Raw genomic sequence first — 23503 nt, 5'->3', positions numbered from 1 at the left:
AAGATCAGGAGGAGGAAATGTGCTATGATTATCATTAGGATCCTGTGGTTGGGGAAGGAAAGGTGCTTTGATCATCATTAGGATTCAGTAGTTGGGGGAGGAAAGATGGTCTGATCATCCTCAGGACAGGGGGAGGAAAGATGCTCTGACCACCATCAAGATCCTGTGGTTGGGGAAGGAAAGATGGTCTGATCATCCTCAGGGCAGGGGGAGGAAAGTTGCTCTGACCACCATCAGGATCCTGTGGTTGGGGAAGGAAAGGTGCTCTGATCATTAGCAGGATCCTAAGGTCAGAGGAGAAAGCATGATTAGAGCATCATCAGGATCACAGATACAGAGAAGGAATATCCTATCCGAATCCTATAGTTGTAGAGGAAGCTTGTTCTGCATATCATTAGGATTCTGGTGTTCAAACAGATACCCAGAGCATCATTAAGAGCCATAGGTCAGGGGAGGAAGGGTTGTCTGATCATCAAGATCCTGAGGTCAGGGGAGGAAGTATACTCTGATCATCATCGGGATCTTGAGGGCAGGAAAGGTAGCTTGCTCAGAGCATTATCAAAATCTTGGATTTCAGAAAAGCACAGCCTCACATGTTTGCACTTCACATGTACTGATAGTGCCCAGCTGTTTCATGTGTCCAATTTCTCTTCTGTTTCTCTCTTTTTTTGGCTTCTGGGGCCAGCTGGAATATCTCAGAGCAGCAATATCTCAAAGGAGATTGAAATCTTCTGTCTGCCTGGAAGGGTGAGCCACCTTCTCCCTTCCTGTTACCTCTAATCCCTGTGCATGCAACCAAAAAAGCAAACGAAAACAAATGCCTTATGCCTTCCTCTTACTTATAGGTTCTCTGCCAGGAGTGATAAATCAGCTTTATTGCAATCCTCTTCAATTTATCCATAACTCGACTGCTTGCAGGAGAGAAGTACCTTGTAATCATCCTTTTTCCCAACAGCCCTTTATGAAATATGAATGAAACAATAGAAGAATAGATATTATTTATTCTCTCACACCTTCTGAGTTGCAAGATTTCAGTTGTAACAAAGAATATTTAGCAGGTCCTCTGTCAGAAATGAAACACTGGCACTTATGAGGCATGCAAGAATGAAAATCTCTGTGTTTTCTATGCGGAGTGCCTGGAATTGTTTCATCTCTAGTTGAGGTGCACCTGGTAAGCAGCGTTTAACAGCCTTGAAGCCAGAGTATCTGGAAAAAGGAGGGTTTTGCAGTTACATAGTAAGTACTAAAAAAGTACTGTGTACACTTGGATGTTATTATACTTGCAGGTTCACATTCTTACGGACTGCAGGTAACGCAGTGTTGGCAGCCACTGGAATGTGTCTAAATGCCCTCTCCACTTTGTCGAGTTAGAAACTGAGTGATTAATTTTCTTCTCCAGTTGCAGGACCTATATGCTGGCTCATCTAAATCACATTTACCACCTATTAAATAATTTCCTTAATGTGCTTAAATCCTCCCCTCCTTCCATCCCCCCCCCCCCCCTATTCAGTCAGCGATTGTGAGTGTTTTGCTGCCCGCTGCTGGTATTATTCCCAGGTATTCAATGCCAGAATATCTGGAGGTTTTGAGCTGGCTAACACATATCCAGTTAAGTCAATATTCAGCCCTTAATTGCATAAGCCAAACTACTTCAAGATAAGACTGCTAATTTTTTTTTTTATAATTCTTTATATTGAGACAAATATAGGGGCCCTTTTACTAAGGTGCACTAGCTGTTTTAGCGCGCACTAAATATTAGTGTGTGCTAAATGCTAATGTATCCAATAATATGACAAATATCAAGGAACATAGATTCAGAAGATATATAAAGAAGAAATGGTATTTTACATTTTTACCTTTCCTCCCTCTCTTCCACCCCTCCTCCCCAAACCCAAGTTCAGTAATCAAGTCTAAGTACCCCAGTGCATAAACAAATATTACAAAATTCTAAAAGTTATGGTTTGTGGTTCTTATTTATATCCCGCTTTATGCAAAGTGGGTTCCAAAAACACATACATAGTAAAAAAAACAACAAAAAAAAACACATTACAAAATAGAGAATGACACGGTGGCGGTTACCCGCGGCTAGCCGCGTTTAGCCGCGGGTAACCCACCAAAACGGTGACCAAAAAAAATGGTCACCGCAAGTTCGGGTACAAGGCCATTCACTGCCCCGTGGAGCGGTGAATGGTAGCACGGGGCGGTGAACAATCTTGAACGTGCGGTGACCGAGCATTCGAACCGGCAGCCCACTCTCTCCCGCCGGCCTTCCATGTATCTCCCTCCCTCCTTTTCCCTTACCTTTTCTTCTTTTCTTAAAATGGTGATTTCTATAAGGCTACGAGCTGTATTACAGCCAGAGCCTTGAAATCGCGTTGCGTTGCCTGCTGGTAAAAGTCTCCTCTGACGCAACTTCCTGTTTCCGGTTGCATCAGAGGAGACTTCTAGCAGGCAACCCGACTATAATACAGCTCGTAGCCTTATAGAAATTGCCATTTTAAGAAGAAAAGGTAAGGGAAAAAGAGGGAAATACATGGCTGGCCGGCGGGAGGGAGCTGCTGGACCGCGTGAAGGGTGCTGGGGGTGGGGGGATGGAGAGGAGAAGACGCTGAAGACGGGGCCGGGGCCAGGGCCAGGGCCGGGGCGGTGAAAGAGACAGCGGGGCGGTGACGAGGCGGTGAAGGGGACGGCAGAGACGGGGACGGGGTGGTGAAAGGGACAGCGGGGACGGGGCGGTTCAGAGGATGGTGGTCCAGGGACGGGGCGGTGACGGGGACAGAATTTTTCCCCGTGTCATTCTCTATTACAAAACACATACATGCAGGCACGAACTTGCCTAAACTGCCTTGTCCTACCTAAAATACACATCAAAACAATCCACCCCACCCTCACATACAATACTCACCCCCATGCCACAAATACCCACCCCTGTCTCTTTATATTATTTATACATTCAAGTTGTAAAACCATATTGTCCTTTCTCTTAGCACCCATATTTCATCTGACGGAACAGATGATGTTTCAACAAATGTTTAAATGAAGTAAGATTCCCTTGCTGATGTATGTAACCCGGGAGTTTATTCCACTCTGCTGGGCCAGCACATGAGAATGTCGCAGCCCTCATGGTTTGCAGCCGCAACTCCTTTCTAGATGGTATCACCAAATCACCATTACCAACAGAACATAACTTTAAGAGTGAAGTTTGGTATGCGATTACCTCTGAAAGGCACCGTGGTGACAACCTATGTAGTGCTAAATAGGTTAGCAACAACAATTTATACCTCACTCTGTACTCTACCTTAAGCCAGTACAGGTAACTCTGATACATGATCGCACCTTGATAACCTAAATAATGTGCAGATAACAGAATTCTGTGCAACCTGTAATGCTGTTAATACAGTGGACGGAACACCCAGTAGCACTATATTGCAGTAGTCTAGACTTGAGAGCACGATTGCCTGAAGGACCTTTTTAAAGTCACCACCCGACAGATTACTTACAAGTCGCAGCTTTAAGTATATTTTTATTATCAACATGTGCACATGTGAACGAAATGTTAGTTGAGAATCAAGGATAACTCCAAGATAACGTATCTCTACAGAAAATTGTGAAACATTGCTTAGAATTTGAACAGGGGCCAATGACAGATCATTCTGCTTTCTAGATAACAACATCGCTTTCGTTTTTGCTATGTTGAGCCTCAATCTAATCATGTCCATCCAATCCCTTATTCTCAACATGATCTCACTGCCCCAAGATCAGGTAACAATGTACATAGAAGTCAAAGATAAACATTAAAAAGCACGGTAGACAAGGCAGACCCTGTGGAACACCAGTTTTAACAACTCATCGTGCTGAACATCTACCATGTAACATGTCCTCCTGCATATGGCCATGTAAGAATGACCAAAACTATTCTAACACTTTTCCACTAATTCCACAGCTGTTCAGTCTTTCCAGCAAGATACTGTGGTCTAAAGTGTCAAATGCTGCCGATATATCATGAAAGGTTACCAAAAATTTCCTACCCTGATTGAAACCGCATCTAACTTCATCCAGCATTGTCACTAGCAATGTCTCCGTACTATGATGCTTATGGAATGCATATTGATGCTCGTCCAAAACCTCATTCCCTTAACAATGTGCTTAAAGTTGCACATATATGATTTTCTTGAAGATCTTCGCTAATACTGGCAAGAACATAAGATTTGCCATTGCTAGGTCAGACCATTGGTCCATCGTGCCCAGCAGTCCACTCATGTGGCGGCCCTTAGGTCAAAGACCAGTGCCCTATTTGAGTCTAGCCTTACCTGCGTATGTTCTGGTCCAGTAGGAACTTATCTAACCTTTTCTTGAATCCCTGAAGGGTGATTTTCCCTATAACAGCCTCTGGAAGAGTGTTACAGATTTCTACCACTCTCTCGGTGAAGAAGAACTTCCTTACGTTTGTACGGAATCTATCCCCTTATAACTTTAGCGAGTGCCCTCTCGTTCTCTTCACCTTGGAGAGGGTGAACAATCTCTCTTTCTCTATTAAGTCAATTCCCTTCAAGTCAAAATGTTATCATCAGTGCCATGAAACCCAGCTCCCCCATCTCTCCAATTTTAGTTAAAATTTGATAAAACACTTTTTTAATAAATTCAAAGTGATGTATATTAATAAAATAAACAAAGACGTACAATAGACGAACATTGGACATCACAAACTAGAAGAAGGGGTAAAAGGGTAAAACTACAATTTTTTTTTTTAAAAAAAGGACAAGTAAGGGAAAAAACTTTGAGGGATGAGGTCACTGGTAGCTAGAAATGCTTATTCTTGAGGGTCACAGCATTGTAGTTATAAAGAAGCTGAATGTTCTGGGCTAAACTAATTCCCGAAAGCGTCAGTGAAAAGGAAACTTTTTAGTGAATTTTTGAATCTTTCTAATATTGTTTCTAGATGAATTGGTGAATAACTCCATTGCTGAGGGGATGTAACTGAAAATATTTCATTTTGCCTTGTATTAATTACCTTCAAGGAGGGAATTGTAAAAAGATGCTGATTTGTAGATCTAAGTATTCTAGAAGTAGAGTGAGGAATAAGGAGCCTGTCCAAAAAAGCCAGCAATTTTCAATCTAATTTTGAATGTTAGGAGAGCTAGTTTATAGGAAATTCTATGTTAGATTGGTAGCCAGTGTGCTTTTTTTAAAGGTGTGATGTGGTCGTACTTTTTAGAATTAGTAATGATTTTTATTGCAATGTTTTGAACTATTTGTAGCCTCCTTATTTCTTTTTGGGATATGCCTTTATAGAGGGAATTGCAGTAGTCTAATTTGAATATGATTAATGAATGATTTAGGATATTGAGAGCAGCAGGTTCTAAGACCTTAGCTATAGTTCTAATCATCCATAACTTCCACCCTTCTACTACTATCTCCCCTCCCACTATTGCTGACCCTGATGTTAAACACCCATATAAACCCTTCTCGTTGTCCATTTATCCCCTTTTTCTCCAACTCCACTATCCTACCCAAACTCCAACATGGCATTTCCAACTCCCTGTATTAATCTGGGAATGGAACGCCCAAGTCATGACCTAATGTGAGTGGTTCCCTGGTCCCCCCACCTGATACTAAAAAATATTAAGCATCACACACTCTCTTCAACACACTTCAGCAATTGAGCCACACAAATCATTCAATTAAAATAATTAAATAACACATATTCTCTTCATTTTCTCACCTCACAAAGTGAACCGCCCACATCAATCATTCCAAACCATATCTGAAAATGACACTGAGGGGGAGGAAACCACTAAGTTCCAGCAGCTTTATTGCAGGAGGGGCCACCTCAACTCGCGACTGTGTAATATACAAGGTGGGAATCTCTGTTCATCCTCCCACCTTTCCTGCTCATCCAGACTAACCCTCCTGCATAACTCTAGCTATAACCCTCCCCCACTCAATGCCCGAGGCTTCTCAACAATATTAAATTAAGATTCCAGCGACAGCATTCTCTCACTATACCCTACATTCACTTCAAATTCACCCTTCTCAATCTGCCCAGTGATATCTCTCAGAACAGACACACATTGTCATAAAGAAAGACCCCCAAATTATTAGTAGTCACTTTCACACAATACATACCTTTCGCCCATCACACTCCCCCATACACACCACCCCATTGCTCCAATCAATCACTCTTAGGTCATAGGTTATTTTTACATCAAATTGAATGCCAAAGTTGTATAGTCCATAGATTTTCAGACCAGTTTTTCATTCAAGATAAATAGACAAATGTCCCATCAAGAAGTAGTTGGTGACGAAGGCAGCGGCAAGGTGTTAAGAAAATCTCTAGCCATTTCCTCTTTGTCTAGGTTGAGCCAACGGCCTGATGAGTAAACCTTGATAATAGCTGGATACAACATGAAGCGGATTTTCCACTCATATAATTGTAACAAATAGGAGAGAACCAGCACCGTTTCTCAAGAAGTGCTGCTGAGTAATCTTGAAATATTTTTACCAGTTCATCCTTACAGCATAGAGCAACTCACTTTGATTTGTATTTCTGTAAGAGGGCCATTTTCTGTGCTTAATTATGGATCTTGACAATAACTATGCTCGGCCTCTGTCATCCATCCAACTTCCTGTGCAGACAATGTATCCATTCCAGCCGAAGGGGACCCTCCCCATCAGGCAGTGGCAACCTCCACTGCAGCCATTCAGTACTGGAATCAATTGGACCTCAGAGATAGATTCTGGGAGGCCAACAAAGTGCAGATTATCCTGTGGGAAGGATTTTCTAAGTCCTCAAGCTTCTCTGACTGCATCCGCAGTTGTCCTGCAGGGCGACCACCTCCATTGAAGCTGAGTTAACTGTGTCCTCCACCGAGAATATAAGAGCTTCTGGATCTCCAAGTTTATTTCAGTTTTTATATACCGCTCATTGTAAAATGGAGTAAAAATGGAGTAAAATGGAGTAAAAATAACTTAAATAGACTAACTAAATTATATAATACATACAATATGATAATAAGTATGATACATAATGGATCTCCCATTCTGTGAGCTGTCTGATAACAAAGATTCCAAATTGGAGATCTGAATAGATAGCTGTGTAAAATGAGGGTCCAGAACCTGCATCACTTGCGAGGTAAGCTCTGTTATTTGCTCTGAAGATAAAGATAGAACTCCCTCGCCATGCACAGCCGCCATCTTGTCTTCTAGCCCTTTGCTCTTGGCCTTTTATTTTTCCTTCCTCACTATTTTAGCACTCATACTTCATTCAAATCTCAGTACAAATTTGTCCTTATATAACATTGACATTAACCGGTCATTTTCAGCAGAAATAACCGCTTGTGCCACCGAAATGATCTGATAGTCACAAACAAACAATTTAACTGGTCAGCGGCCATTCCAGCTGGTTAAGTCATTTTGAATAACAGCTGGTTTGTATTTTTTTACTATTAGTTAAGAAGTGGATTAAAAAAATCTGCATCCAACCTAGACAACCTGATTTTAGCTGCTTTAACAGAACCATCACTGCATCAAGGTGAGAAGAATGGGAAGCAGAGAAGAGAGAGGGAATCTCTATTGTGGTAGGCAAGAAGGAGGCAAGTAGAGTGAACTGTGCATTGTTTGGTACTCTCCTATATGTCCTCCCATCCCTGAACGCGCATGTGCAATCCTCAGGCCAACTGACAGAATCACCCAGCCAGGTGAATAGGATAAGTGCTATAGAGGGAAGGAGATGGGGCACCAACAGCAACCCTTGCCTGGGGTGCCATGTTCCTCTCACCAGTTCTATGTCTAGATTTCAGTTCATTCTTATCCTAACTGAAGGGATTTGCTCCTGAATGATTTCCTAAATTTAGCTGGCCAGAATTGGATTGTCCTGATATAAACCTGCTATTGCTTTGACTAAATTTGCCTATCTAAATTCCCTCCCCTGATTTAACAGCACTCTCACATCTTCTAATTTGGAAGGAGCTAAATTAAGTATGGTGAAGGGGAGTGGGGGTGGGGAGAGAGGGGAGGAATTTGCCCCTTGCTGGATCTTTGCAAACCTATAACTAAATTATTTGCTTTAGCAGTATTAACAATTTTAGTGTCAAACCTGCTGTTTCCTACCACCTCCCTTTTTATTTTTGCTCCTCTGCCTTAAGTTCCTAAAGGACAACAAGTAGCATCCACATTCACCCCATTTCATCTTGTGTGTCTCATTTCAGGCTCACAAAGTTCATTTTCTTTCTTCTCTCACAGAATTATGAGGTTTGCTGAGCAGTACCTTCCACAAGATCCCATCATGTCTGGCTGCCTTCCCAGCAACCCTTGGATCACTGATGATATCACATATTGGACTATAAATATACCCATGTAAGTCTAAATGTGGGACCAACTATGTAACTGCAGGAATAGGAAGTTCCCTACTCCCTGAACCTTCTCTCAACTGTATTGTGCTCCTTCATTTTACCCCTAATATGAAGACTTGTGTCAGAGTTATTGTGCATTAACATGGCTGCCTCAGTCAAAAAATTATGATACCTGAAGTTGAGGAACTTACCTTTGTTCTTGCTCTAAACCATATTGTCTGATAGCAATTGGCCATCTACCTACAATAATGAACCTGATACTTATAAGGTCTATTTTTGTCCCCTTCTCTGGTTGGTTCTGATACTAGTTATCTGTTGAAGGGAATCTGGTATCTCCTTGCTTGTAACTGTTTCAGCATCAGGGATTCTCCACACAACATTTGGCAAATTAAGGTCTCTCAAAAGCAACATTTCCCTCTTCACAGCAGTCTTATGAAGGGATATGATCAAGTCACTGTCCGGTTCTGCTATTTGTGTGCTGAAGCTCTGTAGATAACACTGATATAAGCAGAAGTGCTACTTCCTGTTTTTAAAATAACTGGAGGGGAAGAGTATGGAGAATCAACTCCATGGAAGTATCATGAGCTTCTGTTCCAATGCCCAGGAGGAGCTGGTGCTTATGAAGGGGGAGGGGGGGGGGAAGGAAAGGAGTGAGAAAGAATGAATGAAAGAGAGGATGAAAAAGATGAGATAGCAAGAAGGAGGGAAATACAGTGAGAGAACATGATGGGGGAAGGGAAAGAATGACAGTAGTAGGAAAGGAGAGAGTAAAACAGAAGAGGAAAAAAAGGGGAGGGAGATAAAGTCTGCAGAGAGAGAGAGAGAGAGAGAGAGAGACAATGGGGGAGAGAAGTAAGTAGCAAAAATCTAACAAATAACAAGCAGAATTGACTGTGGGTTTTATACTGTACAGTATATCTGCTGCCAGTCTGAAATTAAAAACATGAGAAGATTGGGTTCTTACCTCAACAATCTTTTTAGTAGAAAGGCATATGAGTCTTGAACCAGTGAGTTATTCAGCTGTAGTCAAGAGTTGTGTAGGAGTCATTTATATTTTCTCTCTCTCAGCTCCACCTCCTGCATTACAGGGCTGTGCTGTAATCCCTCAGTTCGTACCACAGCAGTTGACAATTACTATAAGAGAAGAAATAAGGAGGTGGGATATGTGGAACTCCCCAAACAAGCCCATTCTATTCTGCTTTGTAACAATTAAAATGCAAAAAAATCAATGCCAACAGAAACATGCCAAAACAAAGGTGTAACCAAACAAGCCTCTTACCTGAGAGAAACCAGCACTAACACTTATGTAGTTCCCACAAGTTCTCATTTGTCTTTTGTAATAGAGTAAGCTCATCACTGAGCCAATAAGCAGGCTAAATGCAGTTTGACAGGGCGAGCCTTCAAGAATCATATGCCTTTCTAGAAAGAAGATTATCAAGGTAAAAACCTAATCTTCCTTTCTAGTGCAAAAAGCATATGAGCCTTGAACCAGAGGGTCATATCAAAGCAGTCCCCTCAGTCTAGTGTGGGGCAGATAAGCCTGCTGCTAGCACTGAGGACCCAAAAGCGGCGTCCAGTCATGCTGCTACATCCACCCTGTAAAATTTTGTGAAAGTATGGAGTGTGGATCACATAGCTGCCCTACAAATCTCCTCAGGCAGAACTGCCTGGGACTCCACCCACGAAGGAGCCACATTCCCCAAAGTATGCTTTCCCCAAAAAATGGTAGTTGCTTACCACACCCAATGTATACTAATAAATAGCCCTGTGAATCCATCTTGACCTGGAAGCCTTAGAAACTGGATTCTCCAGGCAGCTAGGACTTATTAGTACAAAAAAAAAAAAAAAGATCTGAGGACAAAAATCATTTGTCACCATGAGATAATGGAGAACTCTCCTAACATCCAGCATGTAAAAAATTTTGGCCTTTGTCCTCAAACCAGCGGCCAGGAACATGGGCGGTCAGATTTCCTGATTTATACAGAAGACCGAGGCCACTTTTGGCAGAACAGAAGGTACCACGCGCAGCAAGATGAGGAAAAGTCTCTGCACAACAGAGTATGGATCTCTAAGACCTTGTTCTTTGAGATGATAGCTAACAGAAAAACCATCTTAGCTATAAGATCCATCAGTGACTCCTCTTGTAAGGGCTCTATTGGAGCCATACTGAGGTCCTGCAAGATAATGGTAAGATTCTGATTCAGGCACGGCTGTCACACAGGAGGATACAGCCACAACGCTACATTCAAAAAAACCTGACTATATCTGAATGGAAAGCCAAAGAACTTTCTCCACTCAAGCCAGAAAGTGCGAGAGGCCTGCCACCTGCACATTGATGGAACTAACTGCCAGAACCATGGACATCGGAATCTAAAAAGGCTCCACATTCTGCTTAGCACACCAGTGTTGAAAACTTTATCCAAGACTTATCATAGGCTGCAACAGTCATCAGTTACATAGCCCTTAGGAGGGTAGCTATGACCCCTCCAAGTAGCCCTTTTGCAGTAGGGCTGCATGCACAAACGCCATGTCATAAGCCCAAGTAAACCAAATCCCCCAGGGCAATTGGACTCTGTGAGAAAAGAATTGGATGAAATAGCAATTTGAGACACTTGTCCCTCTATAGCCTAACCAGATCTGCGTACCACTGTTGACTTGGCCAATGTTGTACTAAAGCACTCATGCTGGTGCTTCCCTGATCGAACTTCGGCTGAATAACCGAGAGACTTTCTTGTTGGCTACTGACACCAACAGATCAAACACTGGATGTCCACAGCACCCCATAATACTGCTGAAAGCCTTCTGGACCAAAGACTACTCCCCCGAGTCTCAGGGCTGCTGACTGGGATAGTTGACGTATACATCGTCCATTCCGCCACATGTGCTGTTGATAGAGCCTGTATGTGGACTTCTGCCCAGTGAAACAACAACTGGGCCTGCAGTATCAATGGAGCACTCTTGGTGCCTACTTGGATCTGAGAAAACCCCGACTACTTTGCCTTCTAGGGCATTCTTCAATGAATGCAATGCTAGACCTATGGTACGCAGCTCCAGTCTGTTGATAGACTATTTCCTCTAAGAGGGCATTCATCTACCCTGAATGGGATAACACTTGCAATGACCTCCTCAGCCTTTAAGACTGGCATTTGTCGTCAGGATCACCTAAGAGGATATGTGGAAAGGCAAACCTTTGGACACTGACTCCGGTTGGAGCTACCATCTTAAACTTTGATGCGCTTCCACCATACAGGTCAGTGGCATCTGGAAAGAATCCATCTGTGGAGACCAGCAGATTAAGGCTTTTAAAATCAAATTGTGAAATCAAAGATGGCTGCAGCAGCAGTGTTTTGGCACCAAAAACTGGCCCGGGAGAACTGAATAAAAGTTCCAAAAAAATCCAGAGAAGGAGATTTTGGAGGTTAGGAACCCTATACCATGCCCCAGAAACCACCAAAACTGCATTATAAGACCTCACCCAATTTCTCCCATAGACTTCAATGTACTCACAGTTACCCTGATGCTGTGCCTGCTTCAGCTAAAACAGCAGCTGGGATATGGAGAAGAATCCTGCCTCAAACAAACATGTAAGCATAATCCAAATTCTTGTGTCTTCGGGCTGCCAGTCAGACCCTGAGAGAGATCTTGAGAACCCAGGTCCCCACAGCTCCACACGCATCATAGGGGACGGGGGAAATGCAGCCTGTACCCAGTAGAATCCTCAGGACTGACACGGGGCCACATAGCCTGTGCTCAAGCTCTGGTAACAACCAGGAGCGAGCTTTGCTACCAGGGCAATGGACCCCGTGCAACCAAAATTATTAAAGCAGGCCATCCAGGTAGGGGCCCTGTAGAAGAGTTGCCCTCCCAGCTACAGATTTTCTACTCCAGAGTCTGTGATTTCTCACAGGCAGAGTTGCCTTAGTAGCACTTAGAAGCCTCATAATCCAGATAAACCCCCAAAATAATAAACCAGAATTAGAGCAGATCAGAAAGACACCGTCCAACTCGCAAGTAGAAGGAGAAACGGAGGGGCTACAGCACAACCCTTTGATGTAGGAGGCAGAGCTGAGAGAGAGAAAAATGTAGATGATTCCTTCTATACAACTCGTGACTAGAGGTGAATAACTCACTGGTTCAAGATTCATATGACTTTTGCACTAGAAGTATATTTTCGAAACTGGATGCAAAATCCAAAGTTAAAGTATACATGTGGTCTTTGTTCCAGAGCAAACAGTCTGAAAAAGTATGATTTCAATTATGTTTCTATAGGTTACCTAGTCCTTTAGTTATTAAAATCATGGGGGTAGAGGAAGAGCTTATGAGCTTTTTAAGTACCTAGTAATCTCTCTATTACCTCTTCTGAGGAGTTTTGCTAAAACTGGTTTCATGCTGAAGACTTGCCTCTCCTTCTTTACAGGGTGCCTACTCCAAGCAAACTGCGGGTGGAGCGCTGGGGCTTCAGCTTCATGGAGCTCCTGAATGATCCTCGGGGGCGGAAGGAGTTTTTGCACTTCCTGGAGAAAGAGTTCAGTGGTAAGAAATGCTCTCTGTTTCCCTCATTCCCTTCTATCTCTTGTCCCCCTTTTTTTTTTCTTCCTTCCCCTCTGTAATGCTTTCTTCGTGGCTACCTCTTCTTTGCCTCTGTCTCTTCTATATCTTTTTCTCCTCTTTCCTTTACTCTGCCTCATCTCCATTTCAATTCATCTTTATTTCTGTTTCTATCTCTCCTCCTTCCTTCTATATTTCTCTTTTCCTTCATTTTCTTGCCTCTCTTCCCTTGCTCAAATAGAAAACAACTTTTTTAAATGATTGGGGGTGCTGAACTCATAACTCGTAACAAATTTTCCCTCACCCAGCAAAGGTAAAATGAAATACATCTGGTAGTGAATGACCAGTCATTATCTAAATGTCAAGAGAAGAGCAGGTAATGTTGACAAATCAAAAGCTAGGGTCCTGCCACTCTCTTCTTCCCCTGGTAGCTTATCAGCATCATACTCTCTCTCTCTCTTCCCCCCCCCTCCCTGCATTCAAGGTATTTATAGCACTTTTCTTCATCCAGTCCCTCTCTTCCCTCAGCCTATCTATTCTATTTTTTTCATTTCCACTCACTCCTTCTTGTCCTCCCCCCCCCCCCCGCCCCATACTTTTTAATTTTTCTCCTCCTGCACAGGTATAATTTGATGTTTTATATTTGAGGGTGGGAAATTTAATAGCTCTTTGCTTGCTCCACTCCCTAAATCTTTTTAGCTTGTTCTGCTTCTCATTCCCCCTTGGCACAGCCTTCTATTTTCTCCATTCCCCAGCAAGCTCTAGTGCATTTTTCCCTAGTCAGTTGCTGTTCCAGGCAGGTTTGGCTAGGGTTGCCAGATTTCCTCTTTAAAAAACAGAGGACACCTGGCCCCACCCCATTTTGCCCTCACATAAACTTCCTGCCTCCTTCCCCAAGGTCTGGAGGGCCTCTGTGCATGTATGGACGTTGACGTGATGACATCATGCACATGTGTGAATGCATATGATATAATCACGTTGACGTCTGGGCATGTGCAGAGGGCCTCCAGACGTGACCCTGAGCTCGGGGACTTCCAAAACCCAGACAAACTGCCAGGGTTTGGAAATCCCTCTAGGCACCCGAACAGTTCTCTAAAAAGAGGACATGTCCAGGTTTTCCCAGGTGACTGGTAACTCTAGGTTTGGTTTACCCATCCCTTTACTGCTTCCCACTTCTCATTCTCCTCTACAGGTGAGACTTCCGTTTGTTAACTTGTCTCCAGTTTGTGACTTCCCATTGGCCACAGGTTTGGATTATTGCTCTGCTCTGCTCTTCTTGGCTCCAAACACATTCCTATTTTCTGGGACTGGTTCCCTATCCCCTTTTACACCATGACACTTTCCCTGGCACTCAAAGATTCCATGCCAATCTTTCTGCCTGCAAAGTCCACATCAGAATCTTTGCCATATACTTACCCTGATCTCTGGAAACTCAGCAATGATCACAGTTTAAAACCTCAAAGATTATATGCTGTTAGAGAACTTATTCTAGCAGCCCAGAGCATAGGAGCATGCCTGCATAATATTGCTCCAGTGGTCAAGGAACAAGCATCTAGCTCAAGGATCAGAGTTCAGATATGGGTAGGGTTACCAGACATCTGGGAAAACCCAGACATGTTCTTTTTTTTTTGAGGACTGTCCAGGCTCCTGGACAGACTTTCCAAAACCCAGCATTTCTCCGAGTTATGGAAAGCCCCGATGAGCTCAGGCTGCATCTGGAGGGCCTCTCTGAGCATATGCGGATGATGTCGCACACATCCGCGTATGTTCGAGGCCCCCCAGACGTGGCTGGAGCTTGTCAGGGAAGAATATGAGGCTATGAGGGGGCGGGGCTGAGGTGGAGTGGGGTGAGACTTGAGGTGGAACTGAGTGGAGGTGGAACTGAGTGGAGGTGGAACAAGGAGGGGATCGGGGCGGAACAGGGGGGAGCCATGCATCCGGGTTTGTGAGGCTCCAAATATGGTATCCGGGTTTTCAGGTGTGAGAAATTGATTTAGCTAGGTCTGAAGTATGGGAAAAATCATTTGAGGGGGTCATCTGGGGCTTAGGACGCACTGAGAAAGACTGTTGGAGCACCAGACTACAACTGTGGAGTGGCGAACATGTATGGAATGAAAAACAGAGAACAGAGTAGAACTAAATGCAAGCTGGGAGAAGCATGCACAGTGATACAAAGATAAGTGGCTGAGGGATGGACTGAAGAAAAAAAAAACAGATGAGGACAGGGAAAGGAACTGCTGATGGTCTGAAGAAACAAATGAGGACAGGGAGAGGAACTGTGTGGAACTCAAACAGCAGAGAGCTGATAGAAGGTTCTCAGAAGAATCAGGTTGGAGGGAAGAATTACTAAGGGGTGAGGAAAAGGATGAAAGTGACAAGAGAGGTGAGACATTTACAATTTTAGGACAGCTCCTCCCACAACTCAGTGAGCCCAAGAATCACTAGGTAGGAATGTGCACCCAAATACCTACACAAGATAACCCAAACAATGGCCACATCATAATCATTCACCCATTTTCCCGAGCAAAGCTCGATATTCTAGGTAATTCCATACTTAACAGGCTATGAGGCACCACATAAAGATAGGACTGACTTTTATGCAATCCTATTTATGCAGTTACCTTGGCTGGTTAAGTGCTGACTCTGCCCCCAAATCACTTTCAAAATAACTGGTTTTGAGATAGGTACTAACCAGATATTTTCAGTAGCACTAACCAGTTAAGTGCTATGAATAAACTGGTTAGCCCTGAACAAGCAATTTAACTATCTAGGAGTAATTTCTCACTGGTTAAATCATTTTGAATATTGACCCAGTATATCCTTTAACTATCAGACCCTAAGATTATAAAATGTGATGTGAAGGAAGGAAGGATTGAGAGTGAGAGGAGAAATAAAATGCCATAAGTAACTTATCTCAAAGACTGTAACATATAATAAATATTAATTGTATTTTCCATATCAGCGGAAAACCTGTGTTTCTGGGAAGCCTGTGAGGATGTGCGCTACGGAGATCAGTCCAAACTGGCAGAGAAGGTGAACTTGGTGTACCAGTAAGTTATCCAAACTCCAGCTTTCTTATACTCACTACAGTGGTGTATCAGTGAGATAGCTTCTCTGATACCAGCCAACAGGGAAAGCAATTTTCAAAGCCATCTATGTGAATACATAGCAATAATCACTTGACTGTCAGAAATCTGCTATCTCTCAGTGCTAAATACTTGTACAATGTTCCACAAAACATGAACTTTGAGGCGCTTTAGGAGGAGGGGTTCCCTGGAGTGTGTCTTGAATCAGACCCAGATGCACAAAGCTCTGAAACTGTGGTAAGTTTTCTTTTACTAGCTATGCAGAGAATTGCTGGTAAAAGGGTGGAGGAATTGAGCCTATGCTTGCTCAGAAGAGCAAATGCTAGGCATAGCTCTTCCCTCCTGGCAAGCTTCTTCTCCCTGCCCTGATCAACTGAGGCACAGTATTCCACAAAGCTGACGCCGGCTTCAAGGCTTTCCCTGCCACTCAGCTGTTTGGGGCAGGAGGAGCAGCTTTTTTTTTTAAATGAGAGGGAATGCCTGAGCCAATCAGGGTCTTAGGCCCCTCCCAGTGTATCCCAGAATGCATGGGAAGTGGGAAGCCTACCATTTTGAAGAAGTGGGTCTGCCAGCAGGAGGGAGTGGGCATCCCTCCTGCCAGTCTTCATTAGAAGGTACGGTGGGTGTTGGGGGGCATCTCTATTATATCTCTGTTCTCCTACCTTTCCTCCAAAGTATACATATTGAGATCTTTAAGTCTTTCCCAATATAGGAAAGGGAAAGGGATTAGGACTTGTATACCGCCTTTTTGTAGTTATACAACCACACTTAAAGCGGTTTACATACAGGCACTTCAAGCATTTTCCCTATCTGTCCCGGTGGGCTCACAATCTATCTAATGTACCTATGCCCTATGATAAATACCACCGACCATTTTAGTAGTCTTCTTCTGGACCGACTCCATTCTGTATATATCTTTTTGAAGGTGTGATCTCCAGAACTGTACACATTATTCTAAATGAGGTCTCACCACAGTCTTATACAGGGGCATCAATACCTCCTTTTTCCCACTGGCCATACCTCTCCCTATGCACTCTGGCATCTTTTTAGCTTTTGCTGTCATCTTTTCAACCTGTATGGCCAAATTAAGATCTAGAGAAGCATTGAAAAGGTCAATCAGCAGAGCCACTAGAACTTCCCTAAACTTCTTCAGTACCCTCAGATATACACCATCCAGCCCCATCGCTTTGTCTGCCTTTAGTTTAGCTAGCTCCTTCCGAACACAATCCTCTGAAAATCGATCAGGGTCTACTACACCTCCAATCCTATATGCATTTGTCTTCTGCGGTCCTGCTTCTGGCGCTTCATCAGTGAATATAGAACAGAAATATTTGTTAAGAAATTCAACCTTATCTTTATCAGCTTCTACATATTTCTCCCCTTCACCTTTGAGTTTCACAATACCACTTTTGCACTTCTTCCTATCACTAATATATCTAAGAAATGTCTTGTCCCCCCCATTTTACCATATTGGTTATTTTTTTCTTTTATCTTTCCTGACTACTTGACCAGCCTCTCTTAACTTTTCCATATATTTTTGCCTGTCTTCCTCTTTCTGCAATCTTTTGTAGTTTATGAAAGCTAATCTTTCTCCTTATCTTCTCAGCTACTACTTTTGAGAACCAAAGCAGCCTTCTTTTCCTCTTACTTACTTTCCTTACAAAATGGTATGTTGCTCTAATACCTCCGTTCAGTTTTGCCCACTGCTTTTCCTCTTCTTCCAGATGTCCCCATCCAGATTACAATTCCTTGATGTTGTCCCCCATCTGAACAAAGTTAGTTGTTTTTTTTTAAAGTCTAGAACTTTTACTTTTGAATGAGCCCTCTCTACACCTGCTTTAATATTAACCACATCTTGTGGTGATCACTGGATGCCAGATGATCACACACTCTAACATCAGAAACACTTTCGCCGTGTGTAAGCACTAAGACCAGTATGACCCCATCCCATGTGGGTTCCATTAAACTAAACTAAACCTTAATTTTATAGACCGGGTCTTCAACCAAAAGGTGCTCGACTCAGTTTACAATAATGTAAGTATAGTACATAAATATAAAAGAAGAATGTAATCTAGAATGGCTTAGTTTCCAAAGTGTTTAGTAAACAAGAAAGTTTTTAGAGCTTTCTGAAATAAAACAAAGGGGCCTAGACTTCTAAGTGAAAGCGGTATCTCATTCCAGAGCTCAGTTAGTTTGAAAATGAAAGAGTGGCTGAATTTCTTATAAAAGTTCTATTTTTACCCCAAGGGAAGGAAATGTAAGTTTTAATTTATTTGAACTCCTAGCGAGATGAGATCTGTGTACATTCCAATCTAAAGGAACCAAAGTAATAAAAATGCCAAAGAGAATTTTAAATGCAATACAAACATACTTAAATTGAACTCTAAGATACACTGGAAGCCAATGTAATTCCTTGAGCAATGGGATTACGTAATCGAATTTGCTTTTACCAAAAATGAGCTTGGCAGCAGTGCTATGTATCAATTAAAGTCTCTGCAGACTGACTTCAGGTACATTGAGTTACAATAATCCAACCTTGATAAGATAATTGACTGAACCAAAACAGAGAAGTGTTGCTGATGCAAGAGTGCTCTCACTCTTCTCAGAATACGAAGGCTAAAGAAACACTTTTTAAAGAGAATTTAGCTGATCCTTAAATCTAAGAGATGAATCAATAACAATACCTAATATTAGCGAGGAAACCTCAATTTTCAGAGATTACTACTGGATTTCCCTACTTCTAGAAAAAAACCCAATAGGGATACTCCAATCAACATCTGGCATGTTAAAATGTTTGTTTCTGAAGATTTTTGATATACCGCTCCCACATTTTACTGACCTAAGCGGTTTACAATGTAATTGATTACTAAAAGAAAATCCATTAAACATATTCAGGTAGGAAAGATAAAGATAGAGATAAACAAGATATGTACATCCTAACACGTATTCAATGAGTAAAATTAAATTGAATTAAAATTCTCCCGGAAGTTGGAGTTCACCTCCTCCCGGAGGCTCAGGAGATCAACGAGGGAACTGTGTTGCCGGGGCCCCTGCTGCTGCAGGGAAGCCCGAATGCGGAGACTGAGGAGGAAGCAGAGGGGGAAGCAGGAACCAAACACGACGTTGGAAGAGACAGTTTGCCAGTGGGTGAGCTAAATAAACCTAAGTTACACTTTCTTCAAATAGAGAAGCCCCAGGAGGTAACATTGGACTCTCTCTGGGATTTAGTGGCTAACTTGGCAAAGTCTATAAGTCCACAATTACAACTATTTGAAAATAAAATTAATAAACATGAGACTGACATTAAAGACTTAAAAAGTGAAATTGAGGACTCTAAGACCTCAATACAGAATGCATTTCAAGATATAAAGGTTTCTAAACAAACTATTGAGACACTAATTAAAGATAATACTGATTTAAGAAGGAAAATGGAGGTAATGGAAAATTTTTCCCGGAATAACAATCTTAGGCTGATTAATTTTCCTAAGGTGCCTATGATAGCCCCTAGAGAAATGCTTAAGCGTTATATGATTGAAATATTGGAGCTTTCTGAAGAAACATTACCATCATTTACAAAAGTTTATTACCTTCCAAATAAGAAATTGCAACAGCAACAACAACAACAGAATATGGGACAGGACTCTATGAATTTATCTAATATTCTGGAAACATCGGATAAAGAATTGGTGGAACCAGCAACTTTACTTATAACAGTAGCGCTCGCGCCAGATAAAAACTGGCTGCTGAGACTTTTCTTTAAGAATAAACAAAAAGAATTTTTAGGTTGTAAAATACAGATGTTCCCAGATTTGGCCAAGGAGACCCAGCGGAGGAGACGTGAATTTTTGCTAAGGAAACCTGGTGTTATGGCTCTAGGGGCTACATTTTATTTGCGACATCCATGTAAATGTGTAATTAACTATCGTTCACATAAATTTGTCTTCTTTGAGCCATCTCAACTGACAACCTTTCTATCAACTTCATGTTTGGAGAAAGATGGAACATGAGTGCTTAGATTAAGGAAAGGTGTATTTCCAGTCTACTAGTAATAATTTACTTAATTTAAATTTTCTTTGTATTACTTGCCCATCATCCACCTTGGATCTTAATTGTGGACTTGAGTAGAGATTTAGCTTATATTAGATGTTTGATTGAAGTATATGTATAATTATTAATTCTTTTGCTGAATTTCCTTTCTGTACAAGTTATGCTTGATTACATTGAAAAAAATTCAATAAATATATATAAATTAAAATTAAATTAAAATTAAAAAAATCACCTATTAGTAATACTTCACCTTTTGAAGCTATATTCTGAATGTCTACTATTAAATCTCTGTCCACTTCTCACTCTCTTTTCTGCATCTGCCTCTCTTTTTTGCCAAGCAGGCAGTTCCTGGCCCCAGGAGCCACCAAGTGGGTGAACATTGACAGTAAAACCATGGAGAAAACCATGGAAGGTGTGAGGAGTCCACACCGTTATGTGTTTGATGAAGCACAGATGCATATTTATATGCTGATGAAAAAGGTACTCTCCATTGGTGCAGTTAGGGGGTCTCTTTTTCACACTCAGCACTGGGTATCAGTAGTGCTATATTCCATATACTTATAAGTGCTGCCAATTAACGAACAAAGCCATGAAATGTAAATTTATACATTTCAATGACTGAAAAAAAAGTACTGAGGGCTGAGTGCAATTATCCTTCAGTCATTCCTTTCCAGCCCTGAATAAAATTAGCAGTTTGCAGAGCTGTATGTTTGCTTCTTCAGGAGATGCAAAAGCTGATAGAAAATTTTTTGGAACTGTATGCATAATTTTTTGACCTGTTTCTGAATACACCCTACCTGATATTCATCAGTATTTAACTGGCTGGGAACATTTCCCAGCTGGCTAAATACCCCTAAGCCGGCTAACTACTGATATTCAGTGAGAGATAGCCAGCTATTTCCCGCTAAATATCCCAGTCAGTTGATTGGCTGTTGACTGGCTATGTCGCTTGACATAGCTGGTCACCACCAATATTCATCAGGTCATTGGCTAAGTCTGGTGACCAGATAAACCCACCTAAAAGCAGGTCTATCTTTTGGCTGCTGTGCCTTAGCTGGCCAACAGATTAAGTGTTTGGCAACTGAACTGAATCTGGAAATTCAATGCCAGTGGCCAGATATGGCTCTAATCCCCATAATTGGTATGTTCAGTGTTTAGGCCCTGACCATTGGACATTCGTTGTGACCTCTGTCTGCATATGCAAAAGAAGACACTTAAAGCCCAACAACTTCAGTGTGAAAGACTTTATAGTTCGGCATCGACATCGAGCATGGCAGGAGATTCAGGACCTTACACACAGCCTACATTGACACCACATAGAGAGTGTTGAACATAGGGCTTTCTTTAAAGGCAAGACTCAATGTCGTCTTCCTCTATGCCTCACCCATCAGAGGAGGGAGCACATAAGAAAGCTAAGAAGCATAAACATTCTTCCCTTTCTAGGCATACAATGGCATTGTGAGGGAGTCAGGGATTCTCCCTTACAAGTGATGTTATGTAAGTGGACAGTAAAGGGCGCTGGCCAATTAGTGGATAAACTTCAGGGTCCAGAATGCATTAAGCTCTGTAGTTCAGAGTTGAATCCTCATCCAATAGATGATGCTGAACTACAGGGTCCAAGATGCATTGAGCTTTGTAGCTCAGAGCTCAACCCTCATCCAGCAGGTGGAGCTGAACTGCATGAATAGGCTACCCTGCTGAGTCATGGGGTGGAACCCAGGCAGAAAGAGCTTCAAATGCCCAGTCTGAGATTCATTCTGAGAGGTCCCTGTGGGAAGGTGAGAGCCTCCACAAATAGACTTCCCTGAGCAGAGAAGTCTCAGAAGCTGTGGATTAAGGGAAAGCTGAGAATACTGGAAAGGATTGCTTGGAAGAGCTGGTATGGTGAGTGGTGTTGTGCTTGGCTGGATGAGAAGCCTGCTGAATGTATTGGAAGCTTGGACGGTAAAGGTGCTGGCTAAGGTAAGCCAATGTTTATTTGGATGAGACTGTCTGCTGAAGAGCCTAACACTGCTGCGAAAGGAACAGCTAATGTCTAGTGTAAGCCACGCAGGTTTTGAAATTGCTGAGAACTGATTAACTGACTAAACACTGAATAGGAATTGATACTGTCTTTAGAACAAACAGTTACACTGGACTAAGAGACTGAAGTATAGAGTTTTGTTTTCTCTGAGCTTGTGAAGGAACAGACTCAGGTCCTGTACACCAATAAAAGAGTTTGTTATACCTTCAAGAGTATCTAGAAGTGCATATGCGTGTGAATACAGAGAGGGTTGTTAGAAAACCTGGCCGGAGCACTGCATATCCTGGCAATGTGATGGGAAAATGACCGCTTGGCCCGTCACAGGCCTCCTACATACATTGTAAGCATCAAAGCAAGATACATCAAACTCCATTACTCTAGATAATGTCTCCTCACAGCCGTGCCTTGACATCGAGGTCTTCCACGTCCAGACAACATGCACCACAGAATGATTCCACACTGATGCCTCTTTTGATGCAAATGCTGACTCTCCAATAGGAGATTCAGGCTGTGAGGAGCTAGCTAAACTAAAGGTGGACAAAGCGGTGGGGCTGGATGGTGTACATCCGAGGATACTGAAGGAACTTAGGGAACTTCTGGCAGCTTTGCTGGCTGACCTTTTCAATGCTTCTCTAGAGTCGCAAGTGGTATCGGAGGACTGGAGAAGGGTGGATGTGGTCCCTCTCCACAAAAGTGGTAGTAAGGATGAAGTAATAATAATAATAATAATAATAACTTTATTCTTATATACCGCCAATAATCTTGCGACTTCTAGGCGGTTTACAATGAGGTGAAACTGTACAGACAGCGAATTACAGAGTATAACAGTGAACATCTGATATTAACAACATTAATAATAACAACAGTTTATATACTGCCGGACCGGGAAGTTCCGTGCTATTTACAATGAGTTAGAAAAGTTTCATAAATTGATTGGAACATTCATAGTATAGAGATTAGAGGTTAACAGTTTGCAAGATCAGATGTGGGTGGAATTACGAAGGGGGCTATTGACCTTATTCGTTACCTATGTAATTCAAGAACAGGTATGTTTTTAGGTGTTTCCTAAATTCGCTATAGTTGTTTGAGTGTGTGATTAGTTTTCCTAGGTCTTTGCCCCATAGGGAACTACAGGCCAGTAAGTCTGACTTCTGTGGTAAGTAAATTAATGGAAACGCTTTTAAATGGAGAATAGTGCTGTTTTTGGCTTCCTTGCCTGCCTCGGCCCAGCCTGAGGATACAGAGGCCTCGATTGAGGACAAGGTCATGCACTCCTGCTCAATATCAAGCATCGGGGTTGGCATGTACCTATTCACCACATACATCAGCAGCAGCAGAGCCAGAATATTTACCCCTGCCACAGTGCTCCTCAATGCACAGTCAATACTCCTTTCAACGCACACTCCCAGACTCATCTAGGAGAGAGTAGTTTGAGGCATCTGACTCAG

The 23503-nt window shown here is 42.3% G+C and overlaps 1 protein-coding gene across 2 annotated transcripts in view; it reads left to right on the top strand.

The window, feature by feature from the left end:
- The window catches only part of RGS11 (regulator of G protein signaling 11), a 172294-nt gene that overhangs the window by 95577 nt on the left and 53214 nt on the right, over window positions 1–23503 (top strand). For both annotated transcript variants that reach the window (XM_033962575.1, XM_033962574.1), the window contains exons 11-15: window positions 686–747; window positions 8242–8355; window positions 12769–12884; window positions 15862–15949; window positions 20374–20512. In XM_033962575.1, the coding sequence (XP_033818466.1) occupies window positions 686–747; window positions 8242–8355; window positions 12769–12884; window positions 15862–15949; window positions 20374–20512 (519 nt within the window). The remainder of the gene's footprint in view (window positions 1–685; window positions 748–8241; window positions 8356–12768; window positions 12885–15861; window positions 15950–20373; window positions 20513–23503) is intronic.

Source organism: Geotrypetes seraphini, chromosome 11 (assembly GCF_902459505.1).
Source record: "Geotrypetes seraphini chromosome 11, aGeoSer1.1, whole genome shotgun sequence".
Taxonomy (NCBI): Eukaryota; Metazoa; Chordata; class Amphibia; order Gymnophiona; family Dermophiidae; genus Geotrypetes; species Geotrypetes seraphini.
Note: the sequence above shows the minus strand (reverse complement) of the source record. Positions and strands in the feature narration are given on the sequence as shown.